Here is a 23,184-nt window from a genome sequence, read left to right on the forward strand (position 1 = left end):
CTAATCTTGGCATTCTGTGTTTGTTTGTTTTTTTGACAAGAGGGGAAGGTACCTTCATTAACAGTGGTCTTTGGTGCAGGCACTTGTCCTCCCTACACTGTTCCTTAAAACTAGGCACAGGTTGCCCAGGATTATTAGGACAAAACCTTGAATTATACCTGAACACATCTAATAATTCTATACCAAATTTCCTCTAGGCTAATTCCTCCTTTCCTGAGATAAAGTAAGATTGTAAGTGACAAACTCCTCGATATCATAGAAGTAAGTTAAAATGGAATTTGGAAATGCTTCACAAAATAAATAATGCAATATAGATAATATCAATTTATTGTTTTTTTTAGTCAATAAGTCCCACATAGCCTGTTTCCATTTGAGTTTGATACCACTGCTCTAATGCAGAGCTAGATGGCAAAACTCCTCAAAATGGTACAATCAAGTAAAAATGGAATTGGGAATTGTTTCACAAAATAATAAAACAATCTAGATCTAGATAATGTCAATTTATGGTTTTCTAAGTCAATATGCAACCCACAAGGATCTGTTTCCATTTCAGTTTGACACAAACTAGGGCACTGAGAAATAATGAAGTGATCTTCCCAGCCAGACTATCTCTCCACACAGAGTAAATACTAGGCAACTGGAGGAAAGGGTAGTAACTACTGAAGGAATTAGGTAAGGCATTATTTAAAAGATAGTACTTTAGTTGAATTTTGGAGGAGGTTGAGAAACACAAGAGGTGGAGACAAATAGGATTTTATATATTACTCAGTTATCATTTGAGAAGATTTAGTTTTACTACTATACTATTTTGATTTCCAATACTGCTCGGTAGTGTATTTTCCAGCCTTTTCCCTCATTCCTTTGTCCTGACAATCAAAGGAATACCCTCACATTCCTTGCCCCAGAATATCCTTTAAAATTAAGATAATTAAGATTGAGAATCTAAGATATATCTTTTTTGGTAAGCAAATTTGGCTCCAATCAAGTATGTCCAGAAGGAGACATGCTCTTGATATCTCCACTGGGATGAATAATGAAAGTCAATCAAAACCAGACCTAACAATTTCTCCATCAAGACTGGCAAGGATATTAGAATCCTGTGATCAGGCACATGACTTCATCTATCATGATAAGGGTATCAGGAAAGGACTGGAAAATGTTAACCCACCTCTTCTTTGGGTATTTACCAATTAGATGCCTTGTGACATCTAAGGGAGGACTGACTAATAAGCTTTTAAAATTGTATTTAAATGGCTTAAGATTCATTTACTTTGATCACAAAGAGATATCATGACCAGTTAATTTATTGGTTATTGCTACCCTAGTCAATAAATTGAATTTTCTTACCTAGAATTCAGACTCAGACTTTTTGCTCATCACAGATATTTTTCTTGACACACATTTCCTATAGGGGAAGGGGGAAGGCTAGGTTTGAAGTTAGAGAACTCTGTTCAAAGTCTTGCCCCTAACCCTTACTACCTATACAAGAATTTACATATATTAGAGAAACTTTTCTTTACCATTTTCCTATGTTATTTATTAACTGTGTGGCTGTGGCTAAGTAAATTTCTGAAGCCTCAGTTTCACCATCTTTCTAAAATGAGGATAATAATACCTGCATTATATACTTCTGAAAGAAATTTGTGAAGAAAACATTCTATGAACCTTACGTAAAGATATTATTACAGATTTACAACACATCTGGTGAAAATTATTGAGCCATTTTTCCCACCAGAATTCCACATGCAATGAGAATGTGATAGTTGATTCTTTATTTGCATAGCCAGGAAGAATTGTATTGGTTCTTTCCAAATTCTAATCACCTCGCTTTCCAACATAATGCCATCTAACTGCCCCAATAGATGTATTTTTAAATGATATGTTCTCTTATATTGAAAAATGATTTTAAAAGCTGAAAGAGATTTTAGAGATTATCTAAACCCCCCATTTTGCAAGAGAGAAGGAAAAGAACAAGCATTTTTTAAGCATGTGTCATATGCCAGGAACTGTACTAAGCACTTTACAAATATTATATCATTCAATACCGACAACCTGGAAGGTTAGTGCTATTAATATCCCCATTTTTTTACAGTTGAGAAAACTAGAGCAGAGTTCATATAACTTTCTCAGCATCATACATCTTATAGTTATCTGAGGTCACATTCGAACTCAGATCTTCCTGACTCCAAACCTCCTACTCTGTTCACTGTGCCTACTGAGAAAACATGAGGCATGGAAAAAATAATTTAAATGGTGGAACCATTTGAGATTTCTAATTTCTCCCATTTAGGACTTTGGTTTTCTGGGTGTTTGGTTATAATGATCCATTTTCCAAACTCAAGATAAAAATGGGTGCTATTATTTGACACTTCAAGGGGTTGTTTCAAAGGAGCTAAAAAAAAACCAACTTAAAGATGGTGTTACCATCTCTAAACTGGGAAGTTGTGAACATCAATAAGAAAGCTTTTAAGTTGAGCTCTCTCCAGTTTCCACAGTGACCACTGCAGGGACCAGGTGCATCCCTGATAAGAGCAAGCAGCACTTCTGGGCAAATATTTTGAGGGTGTTTTTTTTAAAGCCAATTCTCCATACTGCTTAGATCAAACGTGAATGGATAGCACACTCAACCAAAAAAAATCTGTGCTCAGCATCAAATTCCAAAGCAAGTTCAATCTCTGGAGGTCTGCCCATTAAAGAAACTGCCTGCAGTTAATTCTAAAAATAAAATAAGACCTCAAACTCTAGCAACATAATGCCTCAGGAAAAAATACAATATTTCAGCATATTCACTGTATGCTTTCCTCAGAGAACTAGATTTCATTGTAGCTGCAGAAAATTCAAGTCAGAAGGATAACCATTGGTAATCAACATCAGGACATTGATTGATTCTTATTAATATCTGAGTCATTTCAAAATCTTATTTAAGTACAAGAAAGCATCCCCTGGGATGGTTTAAGAGACATTCAGAATTATGCTAATAATGGAAAATATAGTAGAAACTCTCTGGTTAAGTTTAACCTTACACACATGCAAGGCAAGTAAGTACCCACATGGTATGACTTGCAGGGCCCCAGGAAGGATTTTATTCTAGAGGAGCTGTCCTATTTTCCTGTCACTTGAGGAAATTCACTTCTGGAGTTCCCATGGCAGATGAATTGCTGTGCCCATTTTTGTTTGCCCAGTCATACTACTTAGTGAGAAGATTGTGATAGGTGTGGCCTATCATATCCTAAACATCCCTCCCTCTCTATGTCGTGGGAACCACTACATCCTGCCTTACTGGCCATATAGATCCCTTTCAGATGGAGGAGAGGCAGAGCTATGCAAAGTAGCCTTATTAAGCATCCTTTCTATGCTATGGTTTAGTAAACATTTTTATTGATAATTAAAAGTCCCACCAGTGTCTTATTTCATCCTAATGTCAGACTAAAATTACTAGGAGAATGCTTTAGTCAGGTTCAGATTATTACAAAGGTATTTCTTGAAATGTGACATTCAACTTCCAGGATCACACACACACACACACACACACACACACACACACACACACACACACACGACATCTGTTAAAACATTTGCAACCATGTAGGATAAGATCATAAAATTAAACTACTCAATTAACAACATAATGTGCTGTTAAAAATTCCTCCTAGATTCTAGGTATAGAGAATTAAAAGACTAAGTAATTAGGCTATGGGACTGAGAGTACTTACCCGAAAGACCTGCTCCACTCTTGCAATACTTTTCCCAAAGATAGTTCCAAGCTGGTCTCCAATTCCAGCCAATAAGAAACCAAAGAGTGGAATTCCAAAGATGGCATACAAAATACAAAAGATTTTGCCTCCTTCAGTGCTTGGGGCAATATTTCCATATCCTGTGGTTTTAATAGAAAAAGAGAGGGAAGTATAAGGAATCAGAGAAATTAAATTAAGGGAAAATATAGTCTTTCTTATCCCTTTTATCTAAAGTCTAAATTCTTCCATTTTAAGAGATTTACAAATGGCCTTTGCCATTCTAAATGTTTCACATAAATAAATAACACCATAGTATAGAAAGTGTTAATTTGTGGTTTTCAAAATCAATATACAAGCCACAAGAATTTGTGTCCACTTGAATTTGACAGCACTGCTCTAGGGCAGAGGAGAGTGATAAAACTCCCCAGTGTGGTGGAATCAAACTAAAATGGAACTGGGAAATGTTTAACAAAATAATAATAAAATTTAATTAAAAATTTTCTTCCTTATCTTATTTAACAACACAATATCATAGAGTAATAGTTATAGAGCTAGGAATATTTCATTTTAGGAACAAGAACAATTCACTTCACCTCTCTTATCCTGAGTTTTCCCCTCTATTATTGTGGTAATAGTGATTATCCAAATGACTTTTTTTATAGGATATTGGTATTGGGAATTTAAAATGAAGAAACTATCTTTTTACCAATACAGACCAGAACATAACAGTAGGAAAGATGCCTAGGATTCAATGACCTACCCAGGACCATACCCTACAACTAGTATATGTTAAAGGTAGAGCTCAAACCAAGGTCTTTCTTACTCTGACTCTATCCACTAATTCCCATTTCCTTTCTAAGAGACTTGAGATTCAAATGGCATAACATATGTAAAGCATTTCACAAACCTTAAAATTCTGCATAAGTTATTATTACATGTTAGCCTACAAACTAGAAAAGATGTATGATGGAGCATATTAAGTTGTTTCTAGATTTGGGGAATTAGAGATTTGACTTCTTTGGGTAGAATGTTTAGTTTTCCTAACTTAGTTACTGAAAAGAATGATCTATATCCAGAGTTTTTAACCTTTTTTGTGTCATGGAGCCTGTGGTAATCTGGTGAAGACTATAGACCAGTGCTGGTGAAGTATTGGCACAAGTGCAGAGCTTGGCACTGGAGGGAACTGTTCTGTTCCCCCTCTTTCCAGTGCCTGAGGATATTTTTGCATGCCCAGCCACCCAAAATGAGCACTTCCTCCCACCACTCTTTGGGGTAATACAAGAGAGGGAGGGGGCTCACAAGCGACTTGAAATTGCAATCTGGGCATGCTGACTTGAAAATCTTCGCTAATGCTGCTGTAGATCCTTTCACAGAGTACTATTTTTTGAACACAAAAGTTAAAAAAAAAGGTTTACAAAGGAAAATTAATAAAAATGAAACAGAACTATAATTGTTCTCATCCAAATTCACACACCATTCCAGAAATCTAACCATATACCCAAGGTTTACATATATTTAGAAACTTCCAGTCAATCATATATGTTGACCAGTAAGGAATGGATAGTGAGGAAGATAAATATTTTGACCCTTGAAGCACGAAAGTATATAGTAAATCCCTGTTAAAAACTTAGTTATAAGACACATTGTTTAGTGATCTTTTGTCTATAATTCCTAATACAATATAACATAAGTTGTTAACCTCTTGAAATATAACTGGATGATAAATTCCTTGAGGGGAAAGACTGTCTTCAATTAGACTGAATTTGAAAAGCATTTATCAAGTACCCAGCTACATTGGAAGTATTGTGCTAGATAGTCTAGAGGAAACAAAGATGAAGAAAGCAGATCCTTACCCTCAAGGAACAACCATGTAATCTTGTAGGAACAGACAAGGCACATGTGTGTTATCTCTCTCATAAGAATGGAGCTCCTTGAGAACAATAACTGTCTTACTTTTCTATTTATATCCTCACCACTTATCTCAGAGCTTTGTACAGAGTAAGCTCAATAAATTATTTATTCCTTCATTCATATGCCAGATACACAGAGAGCAGACTTTTATACATTAAAACTATCTAATAAGATTAATTAATTAAAAGGTAACAATTAACATATAACATTAGGTAATCTGATTCCTAATTGGAGGAAAGATTAGGTATTTTCTAATTTAGAAGATGGAGAGTGAACAGATACATTTTCCTGAAATCACAAAAAGAGGAGTCCTATTCCCCATAAGTGACTGTTAACAATCAAAGAAAGATGGAAACAACTTATTGATCAGTGTAGGGCCAGTTTTCCGATAAGACGTGTGGCTTTCTTGAAATATATAACTGTAAGAAAATTCCTTGCATCAATCTTTGGATCTGATCCAGTTTCTGTTCAGCATAAACTGGGTCCTTAGTTAAGGGTCTCTAAACAGCGCTTAGAGGTGGTCCAGCTTCCCAAACCCCCAAGGCTAGGTTCAAACAATGCAATAACATTTTCTCCCAACTCTCACCATTGAATAAAGTTTTCTCAAAGACAGAAATTAGATTAGATCCACAATTGATTAGAAAAGGAACTGAGCTAGATCCAGAATTGAGCCACAAAATGAAATCAGTGTGGTTTACTCCATTCCCACTACCACTTGCTACTACAATCCCCCCAATTCTGTCTTTACCAACTCAGATAGCAGTCTATCCATGACATAGCTGATAATTCCTAGGGAGTTACCCAAGGTTAAGTAACATGCCCAAGGTTGTATGGTTCATATATTATGGTATCAGAAACAATATTTGAAGCCAAATGTTCCTGATTCCATGCCCAGTATTCTATCTATTATGCAACTCTGTCTCATCTTCTTTCCATAAATTGGGCAATTCATTTTGGAGTGAGTTCTTAATTGACATAAGTAGGTGCTTAATTATGATGTTAGTTATCAGCATGTAAGCCTCATAGTAAAATCTGACTTTGAAAGTTTCCACTATCCCCTTCTACTCACTAACTGATGTTTTCTTCTTGCCTAGAGGATGGCTCATTTGGCTATTTTCATTTTCAATTTTCCATTCAGAATTATTCAAACCCTCTATCATGAATTCTCTGAATTACAGTTTTCATTTCTTAGGCAGAGTTTCAATTAGGCTTCATAATTGTTCTAGTTCTTTCAGTCATCTTTTTTTCAGTTTAGTCATAAGTTCTGGGCTGTTTCTTATCTAATTATTTTTCAATTATTTTTGAAAATATCCTTGAAAAACATGGATTAAAAATCTCTTTGGGCACTCCTTTTAGAAGGATTCTATTTAAGTTTAAATAATAGCATTGTCAATATAATAAACACATGTATATACTTTGATTTGGCCCAGGATTACAGTTACTCTCATTATCATCCTGCTAATTTAAGAGAACATTTTAGATTCTCACTGCCCTGTAATTGCCTGATTATTTTTGGTGATTGAAGAATGATTAATCATTCTTCAGACTAAATATCTCTTTAAGAGACTAATTGAAGACACTGGCAAATAAAATCAGGCTTTGAACGACCTGAACAGATATCTCAAGAAAAGCCTTTAAATGAGGATTCTACCCGCCTTCACTCCTACCATCCACACTAAGAATAGGAGAGTCACAAATAACTAAAGCCTATAGGTATTGAATATAAAGGTGAAATGTTGATGGAAGACCCTTACTGTATTTTTGGCTTTATAAACCAATGCTTAAATAAAATGCCCAGTTCTGCACAACCAAACCTTATAGGCTTTTTTTGTTGGCCAAATATCAGTCACTCAGCTTTTCGAGTCTTGATTGTTCATCCAAAGGCAAATTAACCAAAGACAAATGAGAAAAAAATTATAAGCACAAGAAAAATAACCCTTTCTAGTTTGTGTCCTTTCCCTCCTTCTACAAGTTTAAATTTTGCCTAAGTTAGATCCTACATATCGAGGGTTGTGATAATTTCTTTATAAAACAATTTTTTTAATAGGGAGGGACTTTTGGAAAATTTTGCTTGTTGGTTTCTTCCAAATTTTAGCTAAAGTACCACCTCACTTAAAGTATAGTCTATTGAACCATCAATTTTGAACAAAGTAAAGTTTGTCCAGAACTGAAAAAATGGATTATTCTCTCTCCTGAGCTTTTCCTACTTTCTGACAACCATCTTTAAGCTTCCAAAGGAATAACACAAATTGTGAATTTGATTTGCACTTCATTGTTCCTATTTAGATTATGCTGGAAAATCACTTAGGATTCTCTCTTTGTCTGTCTTTTTAATGCCCCTCCAAGTTTACTAACCATCGGTATTTGAGCCAGCTAAAGGTGACTCATCCTAGAAAGAGAGACTTCACCAGCCATTTTGATGCTAAGGAAAAGCAGCACAAATATGGTCTTTGATCACAACCTTTTAAGAAAAATGCAGTTGAATAGAAGTGAAGAGAAAACCAGAACTGATCTGTAAGTGTGAAGGTCCAAAGCTACCACTACTGGAGAAATCATTACAAAGGGGGAAGGAAAAGGATGTGATTGGGAAAGATCTCTACCTTAATGAAGCATGACTTATGTTTAGCTAGCTTCCTTTTTAAAAAAAAAGAATTGTGCTAAAATAAATCATTCCTACTTTTCTGAAGGAACATGAATATTATCACCACTTTCTAAACTTCAGTAATCTGTATCAAACCTATAATTACCCCTATCTTGGTTATGGCTCTGCCTGGAATCCATTATCTTAAAATATAAAGAAAATGTATGCCCAACACTTAATTTTTTAAAAATTAATGCTAATTTCCCCAGCCACTTTATTTTGCTGTTATGCAGCAAGTGTTCTAGAGGAGTGACTTCAGGTCTTCTGGTCATTTTAGCAAGGAAAATACCTCTTCCTCCAAAAAAAAACCTTACCAGAATTATTTGAGGGCAGGGTGGACACCTCCAATGGATAGCATAAAAAATACCTGGCAAAAGCAAAAATTGAAGCATTTTTATGTCAGCCATTGGTACAGTATCTCACATGGTCCAATGGGAAAAGTGCTGCATTTGGACTCAAAAGTCCTAGATTTGACTCCAGGCTCCATCTATGAAGATTCTCAGTCATTTCTATGAAACTGAACTGCCCCTAAAGGTTCATTGGAGGGCATATTTCATCCAACTGCATTGCCCTGGGCACCAAAATCAGTAGTTAAGATTCTATGATTCTAGAATCTTAGATCTAGAATCATAGAATCTATGAATCTAGGGCCTTTTGGATGGTTCAAATTAAAATCCATAATGAAAATGGACAGTTAAGGCAAAAACATGAAAAGAGAATTATGTGAAATATTTCACAATCTGAATAGGAACAACACACTATCTTGGACAAGTTATATATTGGCTTTATGGTTTTCATACCTAAGAGCAGAAAAGGTAACAAATTACAACACATACACACAAAAAAGCAAGAAATTAGTATATCAAATGCTACTGGTCACCTAAGTACAATCAATGTGGCCCATTTCACAACTACATAACACTAGTGAAAAAAAGGGAAGGTATTTGATTAGTGTGAGATTGGAATGGCAGATTAGAGGCAGCAACCCAAGCAAATTTTCCCAATAATCCCCTCCAAACAACTTTAAAATAATATCTCAAGATGAATTTTGGAAAAGTAAGCAACACAAAAAATCAGAGAGAGAAATTTTTTTCAGTTTAAGACAACTTAGGAGGTTGGCAATCGAGAGCTATATAACATGGGGTAGAGGTCAGCCCAGAGCACATGGGATGGCAACACTAGCAGAGGACCTACTTTTCCCTGGATCACATCACCTTGGAAGCACCAAAAATTTGTTAAAAATAGCAGCCCAAAAAAGAGACTGAAACTTGGGATGGTGCTTCCCAGCATCCAGATGAATGGAGCCTAACTTTGGCATAAAGTTCAAAATCAAGAAATAGGCTAGAGACAATGAGCAAACCAAAAAAAAAGGATTTCCCTCATATCAGTACATTTTAAGCTTTAATTTTAAGCTATTAAAGTTTAAAACTATGCTAAGACTCTCGGGAAAAACCTTTTATTCCTAAAAAGAATTTAACATTCCCCTGATTTAATAAACAATACACTAAACTTTTTCATGGTAACTCAGAGTCCTAATTATGGACATCAGTTATTATACTACTCTACAGTACAATATTATCTTCAAAACCAATGAAGTTCAGAAGATTATTTGCCCCTAAATAAATGAAAGCAAATTACTGACCTTTTCTAATTAGTGTTTTTGCTGTCTTCTTTCCTACATTTTATGCTATTGTTCCTGAGTTTGTTTCTAACAGTCCCTACTGCTTCTCTTTTGTTCCAAATTAAAGCAGAATTTACATCTGCTAGAGAAAACTAGATAACCCAACTTGGTGTTATTTTGAACATGTCCATAGTATTTTAGGGATTTTTTAGTCTCAAATTAGGACCTCATTTATGTAGAAAAACTCTTGTGAAAAATCTCTCCATCAATACATTTCAACAACTTACCTATAACTTATAGTCTTAGAGGCAATTGAGAGTTGACTAGGATACTAACAGGTTAAATGACTTAAGAGTATGTCACACAATTAGTATGACAGAGGATGCACTTAAACCCAGGGCTTCCTGACTCCACCCTCCATCCAGTATTGACCACATTGAGTAATTATGCCAACTAACTCATTAAATATGTTAAAATTTTAAAACATTGCTATATTTCCAAGAGTCACTCTATACTCACAAGAAAGATACTCTAGCTCCAAGTTCACTTGTGGCACCCCATCCCTCCACCTGGAATTCTAACAGGAACCAACAGAAGCTCAAAATGGCACCATGTCATGGCTTTGACATTACTACTGGACCCAGACAAGCCAGTCATGTAGGCTAAGGGCAGTTTGCCTCCGCAGGATCTTCCAAATTCTCCAGGGATTTAGAGCCAAAGACACCCACAAAACTGTCTATAACCCACATGGAGACACAAACACAAAAACAAGCAAAAACATCACTCCCAGATTCTATGTACACTAATAATTCTCTCTTCTTCCCAAATTACTCTTCTGTTCCCATATACACTCAAAATGGATGGACATTCCACCATAAACACCCAGGGGCCTATTTCTTAACCTTCCCTACTCCACCAGTTACCAACAGCAAAATAACATCCTAACCATACTTTATGAAAGGCAGAAGATTAAAAAGGAGAATGGGCAACAACTAACAAGAAGTTGAAACTCTCTTCCATTCAGTTGCCCAACTGCTATCTTTTCAGAGCCTATTAATTAGAACATGACCTTCCCCTATCCTTTCACTTAAATGATTGGATTTTGTGACATCAGTTTTTCTAACAGTTCAAATTTCTGTTTCTCTCCAAGTTCATGGCTGTCTTCCAGGTGGTTGAAGTTGCTAGAAGTCCCTTTTGATAACTGGTGAGTCAATATATTTACCTTTTAAAATTCTACAATTAAAAAAGAGAGAAGTCTAGCATCAGACATAAACTAAATTATACAATCTGTCAAGTATAATCTAAAAATGTGATTAAGGAAAGAGATTCAAAGATCCACTAAGTTTTTTTTTTTACAACTTCCCATATTATTTCAGTCTTGGGTCTCTGCAGTGTGAATTGAAGGATGACATAAAGTTTTATTTCTGTCTGATCTCCTTATGATATTTTACAATCCCTGCTGGGAAGCTTTCCACAATATTTTGAGTTCACTTTGTACTTTAGCTAATGACAATGTATTCCCACCGTAATCTACAGAGAACAAGATGAGAATATCTTTTTGCTTCAAAATCCTCCATGCCCATGTCAAAAATCACCATGTCCTCTAATTATAGCAAGTAATGCTCTTAATTTGGCTGTTGCATAAACAGATCATCTATTCTTGCTAATAAATTTTTCAAGGCTTTTTCCACACATCATAAACAGTATTCATTCACAGATAAAAGAACTTGATTTTGGTTCTCTGGGCTAACAAGAAAGCCAACAGAAAGAGTATAGTCACTCCAATAGTCACTGAAAAGAAAAGCTTGAGGTGAAGTACAGATCATCACAGATTAACAGCGAATTAAAAAAACAAAAAGTGAATTATAGTATCTGCTTGTAGTACAGAGTGAAATACTTCAACATTAGGAGTATAACTGGTATACACAAGGATCAGTGATCTATCTTTCATCTAGAGGAGCTTCAAGAATTTAAGTTTAACCAGAATCTCTAAGTCTGACTTTTATTATTTATTTACTTATTTAGATTAGATTATTTATATCTACTCTCTGGAGGGAGCTAGAAGGCATAGAACATTGAACATGGAGTCAGGAAGATCTAAGGTTATATCTGGCCTCAAACACTTACTAGCTGTGTGACTCTGGGTAAGTCACTTAACCTCCATTTCCCCAGTTATAAAATAGGAATAATAACAGCATCTACCCCAAAGGATTGTTGTGAAATTCATAAGATATGTAAGATAATGTTTGTAGAGCCTGGCACAAAGTAGATACTATAAGAATGTTTATTCCCTTCCCTTGTCAGAGCCAACTGGGAAGAATACACTTTTACAAATTGTATTTGCTATTATTTTGAACTTGGCAGACACCAAAGAACATAAAAACAGAATTACATATGAAATTATGAATCTTATTATATACAGACTAAAGTACGTACTCAGTTCAGAGTTAATTCCTATCTCATTTATCTTTGTTGCCCTTTGAACTTCTCTCTGATCTCTTCTGCATATTTTCTTTAAATATTTCACTGATGTCATTTTCTTCTTTCTTTTTGTCACCACTATCACTATTCCTCCATTCCCCTTCCCCATTCTCCCTTCATAAAAAAGGGGAGGGGGGAATTAACCTTCCCTGATAACAAGCTAGTATTATCCTGCAAAACAAGTCTCTATACATTGCTCATGTCTGCATATGTATATCTCATACTGCCATCACCTCTCTATCAAGAGGTAGGAATCAGGCTTCACCAACAGTCCTCTAGTCATGGATGTTGTTGATCAGAGTTCTCAAGTTTTTCCTAGGTGTTTTTCTTTATAAAGTTATACTCATTGTGGTAAGGTAGAAAGATCATTGACTCTGGAGTGAGAGGACCTGAGCTATAATCACACCATTGAATATTACTAGCTGTGAGATTTTGAACAAGTTATTTAGTCTCTTTTGGCTTTACTTTCTTTATATGTAAAAGCAGGAGACTGGCTAGATAGCCTCTGAGGTCCCTTCTAATTCTCGTGCCATAATCCTACACTCATCTCATTTTGCATCAGTTCCTGCAAGATTTCCAAGGTTTCTTTGAATCTTTCATAACTTTCTACAGTGTAACAATATTCTATTACATTAATATTCAATATGTCTGATCATTCCCTAATAGATAGATACTTCCCTAGAAAAAAGCATCTAATAAATAATAAAACATTTTACCAAAGTAAGCAATTATTGATACTGTAATGATTACTCTCTACTTTTTTATCAATCCTTTTCAAGTTTTTTCCAAAACCCCTTCATTCTACTGGTCTTCCCTCTGTTGATTATTTCAAACTCATCCTGTATATAGTTCATTTGCCCATTGTCTCCCCCTTTAGATTGCATCCTCAGCCCTTCACACAGTGCCTAGCACATAGTAGGTGCTCAATAAGTGCTTGCTAATATATTGATTGAATTCTAAAAGGTAGATTCTTTTTTGTTCTGTTTTTAACTTTTACTACCTCACAACCCAATTAGTCTGAATAGAGGCCACATATTTCCCTCCACATCTAATTTGTATAAAACTGAAGTGTGATCTTGTAACTGGCATTATTCTTCCTTATTGATGTTTTGTGTGTCTATGTGTGTGTATATGAATGTGAATAGAGTGCTGGGCTTGTAGTTAGAGAAAAATAGATTCAAGTTTTGCTTCTGACATTTGCTAGCAATCTATGTGAACCTGAGCAAATTTCTTAACCAAACGAGTTGCTTCAGACATCCCTTAGAACAGTGGTTCCCAAATTTTTTTGACCTACTGCCCCCTTTCCAGAAAAAATATTACTTAGCCCCCTTGGAAATTATTTTTTTTATTTTAATACCAATTAATAGGAAAGATAAATGCACCTGTGGCCATCACTGCTTCTCTGGATCGCTGTAGCACCCACCAGGGGGCAGTGGTGCCCACTTTGGGAATCACTGCCCTAGAACTTAAGTCAACTAAAGGCAAATAAAATACCTTGTCGGAGAAAGTTCCCATAATGGGGAGTCCCTTGTACTGATGAAATCACAAATCATATATTTACACATTTTTTTCTTTCATGGCTATCCCATTTTAGGGGTGAACTCCACATTTGAGTATTATTAGCATATGATAGCTCTTTGAACATGTTAGAGGGCTCTTAAGGTTTTATATCTTCATTTGCAATTTGGGATTTTGAAGGTAGCCAAGTTTTCTGTTAGCCTGTCGCTAATATCAAAGGTAATTTTAATCCAGAAAGGAATACCTATGGTCGTGATTACTGTTCCAGCGAAGAAAAAGGCACTTCCAAGGTCCCAGTGACTACTGTTATTGGAAGAATTTCCTATTGGACTGACGCCAGCATTGTCTGCATCGAGCGCATGCTGCAAAGAAAGGGAGACAAGGTGAGCCTTGCTTCACAAAACTGTTTCCTCCATATTACATTTTCATTTTGTCATTCCACTGATTCAGAACTACTGGTGGCTCCTCACTGACTATCAGATCAAATCCTAATTTTTTTCTCTCAGCATTCAAAACTAATTCTAAAGTGGCCACAGTTATTTATCTAAACTCATCTCCCACTACACCCCCACAGGAACCCTCCATTCCAGTTGGATTAATCTCTTCACTGTTTCACATCTGTTTTCTTCTGTCCTACCTCTTTGCTTTGGCTCATGCCATATGATCTTTTGGACCATTCTGTAAACTTAATTTTTTCTCATTTGGAAAATGAGGAAATTGGATGAGATATTCTCTAAGAACCTTTCTAGTTATAACATTCTATCTCTAAGTCTGAAAGATGTTATTCCATCTTCTTTCCAGTTCTCTAAATTCTACCCATCCTTCATGTCATCTCTAAAGTCTTCCTCAAATATTCTAGTCCATGCTCATATAACCTTGTTCCTCTATTCTACAATGCTTATCTATACCACAATTTTAGCATCTATTATTGTTTCCTAATTATTTTATGTTGTTTTCTAATTATTTTATGTGTTAATTTGGGACTCAACATCCTAATCTGTAAACTGTGGACATTGAAGTAAATGATCTCTAAGGTCCTTCAATCACTAATGTAGTACCAACAAGATATAAGTGTTTTGAGAATAGGGACTACGTCTCACTTTTTTTTTTGCATCCCCAGAGTATACAGCAAAGTGTGGAATGAATGAATAAATGAATACATGAATTTAAAAGAATTTACTGCTTTGTGCCAGGCTCTGTACTGAGGGATGGTAATATAAAAACAAAAAGTTCAGGAATAGCTAGGTGGCTCAATAGAGTGAGAGCCAGGCCTAGAGATGGGAAGTCCTAGGTTCCAATCTGGCCTCAAACTTCCTAACTATGTGACCTTGGCCAAGTCATTTGTCTAACCCTACTACTCTTCTTTTTTTTCTATTTTTCTCTTTTTAATTTTTATTTTGAATATTTTCCCCTAGTTACATATTTCATGATCTTTCCCTCTCCCCCAAACTCCCCTAAACCCCCTTAGCTGAAATACAATTCTACTGGGTTTTAAATGTATCATTGGTCAAGACCTAATTCCATATTATTGATAGTTGGACTAGAGTTATCGTTTACTGTCTACATCCCCAATAATATCCCCAACAGCCCATGTGTTCAAGCAGTTGTTTTTCTTCTGTGTTTCTACTCCCACAGTTCTTCCTCTGGATGTGGCTAGTTTTCTTTCTCATAAGTCCCTCAGCGTTGCTCTGGATCCTTACATTGCTGCTAGTCCTACTACTCTTCTACCTTGGAACCAAAATCCAATATTGATTCTAAAACAGAAGATAAGAGTTTAAAAAATAAAAAGACAAGAAAATCTCTGTCCTCAAAGAATTTATAATCTGGTAGGGAAAGACAATTGGTATAGTGGAGTTATGCACTAAAGTGCAATGATTTGAGCAAGGAAGTCACAGAGATGGTGAATGGTGAAAAATGAAAGTTGGGTGACAAGTTCTTTGTTCTTTACAAGAATGATAGTGTTAATTATTGTTCAAATTATTAAGATAATAACACTGAGAGTTAACAACCTTATTCAGGCAGTCATGAGGATCAAATGAGATAATGCATATAAAATACTTTACAAACTATAAACTTTATGAGTCTATTATTATTATTATAGCAAGTAATGAATAGAGAGGCAGTGAAACACAGTGAGTAGAAAACTGATCATAGAGTCTGAAATAATAATAACCAGCACTTGTATGACACTTTAAAATCTAAAAGCTCTTTACAAATATTCTCATTTGATCTTCACAACAACTTTAGGAAATACAGATGCTATTATTATCCCTATTTTGCAGATGATGAAACTGAGGCAGAGTGGGATTAAGTGATTTGTCCAAGGTTACACAGCCGGCAAGTATCTGATGAAGGATTTGAACTCAAGTCTTGCTGCCATCAACTCCATGACTATTCACCTCACTCACTTGGAAGACTGGGGATCAAGTCTGAAATCTGACACATAACCTCTCAGTGCCCCGCAAGTAACTCTCTAGGATTATTAATTGTAGAGTAGTTGCAAATTTGCATAAGTTAAGAAATTTCCTCACTGGAAGTTCTCTGTAGCAATGGAACTAAAAATCTGCTTGTTTATTTTTTTAAGTGCTCAGTAATTTTTTTTTTATTTTTTTAACCCTTAACTTCTGTGTATTGGCTCATAGGTGGAAGAGTGGTAAGGGTGGGCAATGGGGATTAAGTGACTTGCCCAGGGTCACACAGCTGGGAAGTGTCTGAGGTTGGATTTGAACCTAGGACCTCCTGTCTCTAGGCCTGGCTCTCAATCCACTGAGCTACCCAGTTGCCCCCTCAGTAAATATTTTTTAACACATGGAAATTCATGGGTTTGGTGGGGAGCAAAACCCATACAAATAAAAAAATAAAGGGAAAGACTTAACTACCCATGAGTTAAAAGTAGATAGAAAATGAATGGCTGAGGAACTAGAAAGATGAACTTTCACCTAATTAAGCTGAAATTCCTAAAAGGAAAGTTTTCCATCAAGGACTTTGGGAAAGAAAAAAGAAGGATGGAAGGGAAAACTGAGAAAAGGAAAGGGAAAACAATTAAATAATTAGAGAAAAGGGAGACTTGGATAGGAGGAGAAATGATGTATCCACTGAGCATAACTGAGAAAAATCTATATAGGGAAAGTAACAAGTAACCAAATGTTGATGAAATGTATTTTTGGTTCCATAGTATTAACAGTTAAAACTATGTATGGTAGTTATGTCTGGGTGGTGCAAATCTAGGTTAAAATGGAAAATTTCAATACTTTGTATATTTTGTTTATGTGACACTAAATGTCCAGATGTTTGGAAACAGCCAGCCAATTGACTGAATGGTTTTGGTTTTTTTTAACTATCATGGTTAATTCGCTTTTCCATTTGCTTCCTGCTTTTAAAAATGTGTGAAACATTACAAAAGAACATAACCTGCCACCCAAAATAACATAAATCCTGACTTCCTGGAGTTCAGCATCCAACTATTTTAAACTGCATCATTTTGTGATTTTCTTGTGCAATTTATAAGCTATCTTTACTGATAAGGATGATTCATCTACAAAGTACAGCTTAAATCAGTCTACTAGCCCAATGCCTGGCACACAGTACAAAGGTTGACTTATTGGCAAAGATCACTTATTCATGTGGACTACCACACTTATTATTTAAGTAGAAAATCATGTATCAGATTGGCTAAAATAATAAAAAGGAAAAATGACAAATGTTGGTAGGGATGTGGAACTGTTAACTGATCCAACCATTTCTGAGAGCAATCTGGTATTATATCCAAAGAGTTATAAAACTGGGAATACCCTTTGACCCAGAAATACCACTACTATGTCTGTATCCCAATGAGACCATAGATAAAGGGAAAGGACCTACATGCGAAAAAAATATTTATAGCAGTTCTCTATGCAGTGTCAAAAAAAATTGTAAACTAAAGGGATGCCCATCAGTTGGGGAATGGTTGAACAAGTTATGGTACAAGGGAATATCATTGTACCATAAGAAAAGATGAATAAGATGATTTCAGAAAAACATGGAAAGACATATGAACTGATAGAAAAGTATATAAGCAGAACCGGGACAAATCATATTCAGTAACAGATAAATTGTGCAATGATCAACTGTGAGGAACTAAACTATTATTAGCAAATCAAGGATCCAAGACAACCCCAAGGGACTCATGATGAAAAATACTATCCACAGCCATAAAGGAACTGTTGGACTGTGGATACAGATCAAACCATATCACTTCTTGCCTCATTTCCTTCATAAATTTTGTCTTATATGTGCAATATATGTCTTCTTTTACAACATGAGGAATCTAGAAATTTCATGACAACACTGGAATAACCTATATCAGACTCTTTACCTTATTGGAAAGGAAGGATAGAAAGGTGGGAGAGAGAGAATTTGAATAGCAAAAAAGTCAGAAAGCAATTATTTAAAAATTGTTTCCATGTAAATAAAAAAAAATTGAAAGTGAGAAAAAAGATATTAACATAATATCCCTTTACAGGGTTCTTTTAAAAATATCAAAATTAAAAATATTCAATTCATAAAACTCTGAAGGAAAGGCATCATGATATAAAGAAAAGAATACTCGATTTGGAATCCATGAAACTGCATTTGTGTATTTTCTCTATCATGTATGACCTTGGGAAACTCACTTAACCTCTATGGGATTCTTTTTCTTCATTTGTAAAATGAGGGCATTGGACTAAATGAACCCTAAGCCTCCTTCCAGCTCTAAATCTATGATTCTATAATCCAGTGTCTAATGTGCATAGATAGATAGATATAGATATGCATATGTACATGCATATACATATGCATATGTGTGTGGCTTAGCAAATGAATGCATATAGTAAAACACAGTACAATTAAAATTCCTGGGAGTAGAGAGGTTGATCGATAGTATCAAATGCAGCAGATAGGTTATGAAGGCTTGAAATTAAGAAAAGCCAATTAGATTTGGCGATTAAATAATTTGTAACTTTGAAGAGAGTAGCTTTGGTTGAACAAAGCTGAAAGCTAGATTGCAAAGGGTTAAAAAAGTGAGTAAGAGATGAAGTATAGGAGATTTAGCCAAGAAAGGGAAGAAAGACTGGATGAATACTGTGTGCAAGAATGAGAAGATCTAGTTAAGCACTTTTTTTTTAAGGATTAAGAGTCTTGAGCATGATTGAAGGCAACAGAGAAGGAACATGTTGACAGGCAGAGGTTAAAGATTCTGGCAGAAGAGGGGAAGGCAATGGTTAAGGATATAACCTTCTAGAGAATAATAGAAGAGATGGGATGAAACACAGATACCCAAGGGTTGCTCTTGGCAAGAAGGGTTGCTCTTTTGTCAGAGATTGAAGGAAAGAAAGACTGGGTGGAAGAGGATTTCACAGCACTTTAAAATAAAATAAGAGAAAAAGGAGCTTATGTATAGGCAGGCTTCCAACCTTAGCCTCTCTTCAGTCCAGTAACAGAGGTTTTTTTCTGTTGTATAGCAGTATTTCATTCATAGAGTAAGATAAGTCTAGTGTAACCTCCTCCTAAAATGTAAACGACCTCATTGGTTGAGACTGACTATTCAATGTTTTGCACCTGTAATTGCAGGTGGAGGTGGTGAGAGTTTGGAAGAGAGGTCCTAGTCTTCTGGCTCCCAGTTTCAAGAAGGCATGTAATTACAGACTCTATTCAGATCACTTAAGGGAGAGAAAGACTTTGGAAAAAAGACAACATTTAAGCCTAGTTGGGTTCTTTTCTGAGTTCCAGTGCCCAGAGGGCAAATTCAAGCTCTCTGGGAGAGAGTTGAGGGAGAAAGTGCTTGCTTTGATTGGCTGGACAGAGGGATTGGGGGGGATGCAAAAAATGTCCTCAGGTGCTAGGAGGAGGGGGGACAGAGCAGCTCCCCAAGTGGCAGCTCTGCACACTTGCCACATCTTTGCCAATGCTGATCTACAGGAACTGAAACTTCAATCATGGCTCCTATCCCTATCTTACTACACTAAGTCTTAAAGGAATTTCCTTTTGAATGAAATGCTCCTAATGGGAAGGTTGATTCACTTTGTGTATTGTCTGATATATAATCTCCTCTGTATACCTTCTCTGATTTCTGTTTGGAGGAACAGAAGACCACAGCATGTTTAGGAAGATCAATATTAATTTCTGACTTGAATAAATAAGCGTATTTGCTATTTTCTGTGTGTTGATTGCAGAACTGGGAAGGGAGTCAAGACGTGGATATATAGCTTGGGGTCCTCTTTCCCTTTTAAGGAATAGCTTTCAGGAGTTTGGTTTGAATTTAAAAATTATTTCTCCTAGACTAACAATATTTAGAAAAGTAGATAGATAAAATTATATTCTGGAACTCATTCTCTTAGTAGAAAAAAGTGGTTGCCTCTGTTTCCAATCTCATGACTTCTCTTCTGATAAGAACAAAAGTCATACTTAATGAAGAGTGAGCAGAAAAGATTCTAGATATATTGATTCATGCCTCCCTGAGAAGTACAATTAGAAAGATCTATGTAGACACATATATTCTATATGGGCAATCACAGCACGCACACTCTTACACCACTAATAGGTAGGTCCAGCCTGTTGTAGAGCAACAATGCTTTAAAATGTTACCTTCCAACTTCCTAGTTTATTCCACTTGTTCTAAAAGTTAACAAAAAGAAGCTTGGACCCACATTGAGTGAAGCATTTCTCTAGTTCATCTGAAAATGACAAAGTGGGGAAGAAATAATTCTTCACTTCTGGGGCCAAAGGGAATTAAACAATTCCATAGAGCAATAAGACAATCCTAGTACACCATGCAGCACAGTTCCGCATATTCAAAGATGGCCCTAAAGTGTTTCTGTTATGCTGGGATGAATCATGATGCCCAGGGGAACATGAACTGTCTCAGGCTTTTCTTCTCTGATCTGTGTATCCTGTGAGGTAATTTATTTCTGTTTCACTATTACTCTCTAAAAGAAAAGAAGGTTCCATCCGGTGGTAAGTTGGCATCAGGTTGACTGAACAATCAAAGCTGTTCACACCACAGGAAAGTGCCTTAATAGGTTTTACTCCAGGGACAAAAGGCAAGGATTTCATTTTGTCAATGAGATTAGAGCATGAGGCCCAGAGTGTACTTATTCTAGAGCACTCTTGGGAATTCATAATTTATGATTCAAGTATTATTTTTTTTGGTTTGTGGTTTCAGCAATGTGCTAAAAGTGAGAAAGGCTCTTTACCATTAATGGAGAGGAAGAACACAGCAATCTCTTTGAGGTGGAAAAAGATAATTGGTGAGCCATGTTCACCACAATTTAGAAATGCCATTACAAGATCAAAAGATACTGCCCATGGATTCATAATTTCCTATGGATCTCTGGGTCTCCTTGATGTAACTTGCCTAACTATATAGTCGTGGGTAAAGGACTTAAGTGAGGACAGAAGACCACAGCATGCATAGGAAGCTAAATATTAATTTATTGACCACAAATAGCTTTTCATTAGCTTTGTTTCAACATTATTTTGGCTACAAATAATTCACAGCTGACAAGATAAAGCTCTTCAGGGCTCCATGGGGCTAATAAAAATTCTAGGCTAAGATAACATGTGTTTGGTAATGGTGGTCAATTCAACACAATCCAAATTAATTCTTTGTGTAAGATGCTTAACTAGACTTGTGGATATGAAGATTAAAAGCTACTTAGTGCTGCCCTCAAAAAGTTTATAGTCTAACAAGGAAAATAAAATGGATTATGGATTTAGATCTGATAGAGATAGGAAGCATCTAGTCAAATATTTAACAAATGAAGAAACTAAGACTGAGAGAGGGAGAGGTGATTTTCCCAAGGTTACCAGCACAGGAAGAAGTAAAGGCAAGATATGAAATCAAGTCTTCTAATTCTAAAGCCACATCCTTTATTCTAATATAATAGGATAGGCATAGGGACTGGACCTGTCATTTCAACTGGCAGAGAGAACTCCCACGTAAGGAAACTCCTACTACCAATGGAAATTGGCATCCTCTATGAAACAGATAGTCTTAGAGAGTTTCCAAGAGCACTTAAAGGTTAAATGACTTCCTCAGGAGTCACATTTCCAGTATGTATCAGAGGCAGGACTTGAACTCAAGCCTTCTTGGCTTCAAAGCCAATTCTCCATTCACTACTTCATACTAACTCTAATAAATAAATATGCTACAAGATAAAATATGACATAGGGAAAGGAGATAGCTTAAATGCTATAAGAAAATGTCAATTTTCTTGTAAAAAGAGAATGTTAGGGATATGAAGGATGACATATGAAAATATATAGAGACATAATAAGAGGACAGGATGAAATAAGGAAACATTATAATGCAGCATGGCTAGATATGAGGTGTTCAGAAAGGGAAATACTATAAAATAAGGCTGGAAAAGCCTTTATCTTAAATGAAGAAAACTCTATTATCAATCTCTGTTTTTCTTTCTTTCCCTCTCAGAAGACTAATACATTTGGTCTGTCTCCAACCCATGTTAATGAATAGGCTAAAATACACAAATGAAGAGCTTATTGAGGAATAAGAAAGGAAATAATATCAAATACTCACAATTTCCTACCTCATCTTACTTATTACTCAGGGTACAGGGTACAGGAAAAGCAGTAAGCCAGATCAACTGTTTAATTAAATTAACTGACAATTCTGGTAGTGCCATCTAGACCCGATCTCAGAGATTCCTAAGAACACAGACTTTCATAAGAAACAAAATTGGAGGTAAGGAGGAAGAAAAGATTAAATTTATTTTAAGTCTATTTCCCAGTTTTATTAAATTATGAATAAAATATGTTGTATGTACTTCCTCTGCCTCATTTTAGTTATAACTGTTTTCTGAGTTTCTCAGTGCTTAATCCTATTACCCTAAATTAAAAATTCTTTGAATAATAAACACAGCTAAGAACCCACATTTTTCTCCCTACCCAGTTTGAAAAAAAAAACCCACAAGTTTACAAATATATAAATTCTATACTTCACTCACAAAAACGTGTCATTTATTTGTTAATAGTAAAAAATTTTAAGGCATAAATTATAAACACTCTATGTAGAATGAATGCAGTAAAACTAGGAAAAATAATATGAACTAAATACATTAGGTTTATAAAATCTGCGAACTATCTATCAAATAACAATTGAGTTGAATACTTCAATGGAGTTGTGCTCTCATAAAGTGAGTGCTCCCACCAATAGGGCAGACCACTCATTCTCATCCCATCCAATTCCTGTTCAGGTATTTTTCATTCATCCAACTATAGTAGATCTTCCTAGTGCATCA

The 23,184-nt window shown here is 35.6% G+C and overlaps 1 protein-coding gene across 1 annotated transcript in view; it reads right to left on the reverse strand.

Moving 5' to 3' along the window:
• Nucleotides 1–23,184, reverse strand: part of KCNK10 (potassium two pore domain channel subfamily K member 10) — a 190,885-nt gene that overhangs the window by 75,297 nt on the left and 92,404 nt on the right. The window contains exons 3-4 of the mRNA XM_044662122.1: nucleotides 14,151–14,268; nucleotides 3,714–3,874 (exon numbers count right to left, since the gene is read on the reverse strand). Of these exons, the coding sequence (XP_044518057.1) occupies nucleotides 3,714–3,874; nucleotides 14,151–14,268 (279 nt within the window). The remainder of the gene's footprint in view (nucleotides 1–3,713; nucleotides 3,875–14,150; nucleotides 14,269–23,184) is intronic.

Source organism: Gracilinanus agilis, chromosome 2 (assembly GCF_016433145.1).
Source record: "Gracilinanus agilis isolate LMUSP501 chromosome 2, AgileGrace, whole genome shotgun sequence".
Classification (NCBI taxonomy): domain Eukaryota; kingdom Metazoa; phylum Chordata; class Mammalia; order Didelphimorphia; family Didelphidae; genus Gracilinanus; species Gracilinanus agilis.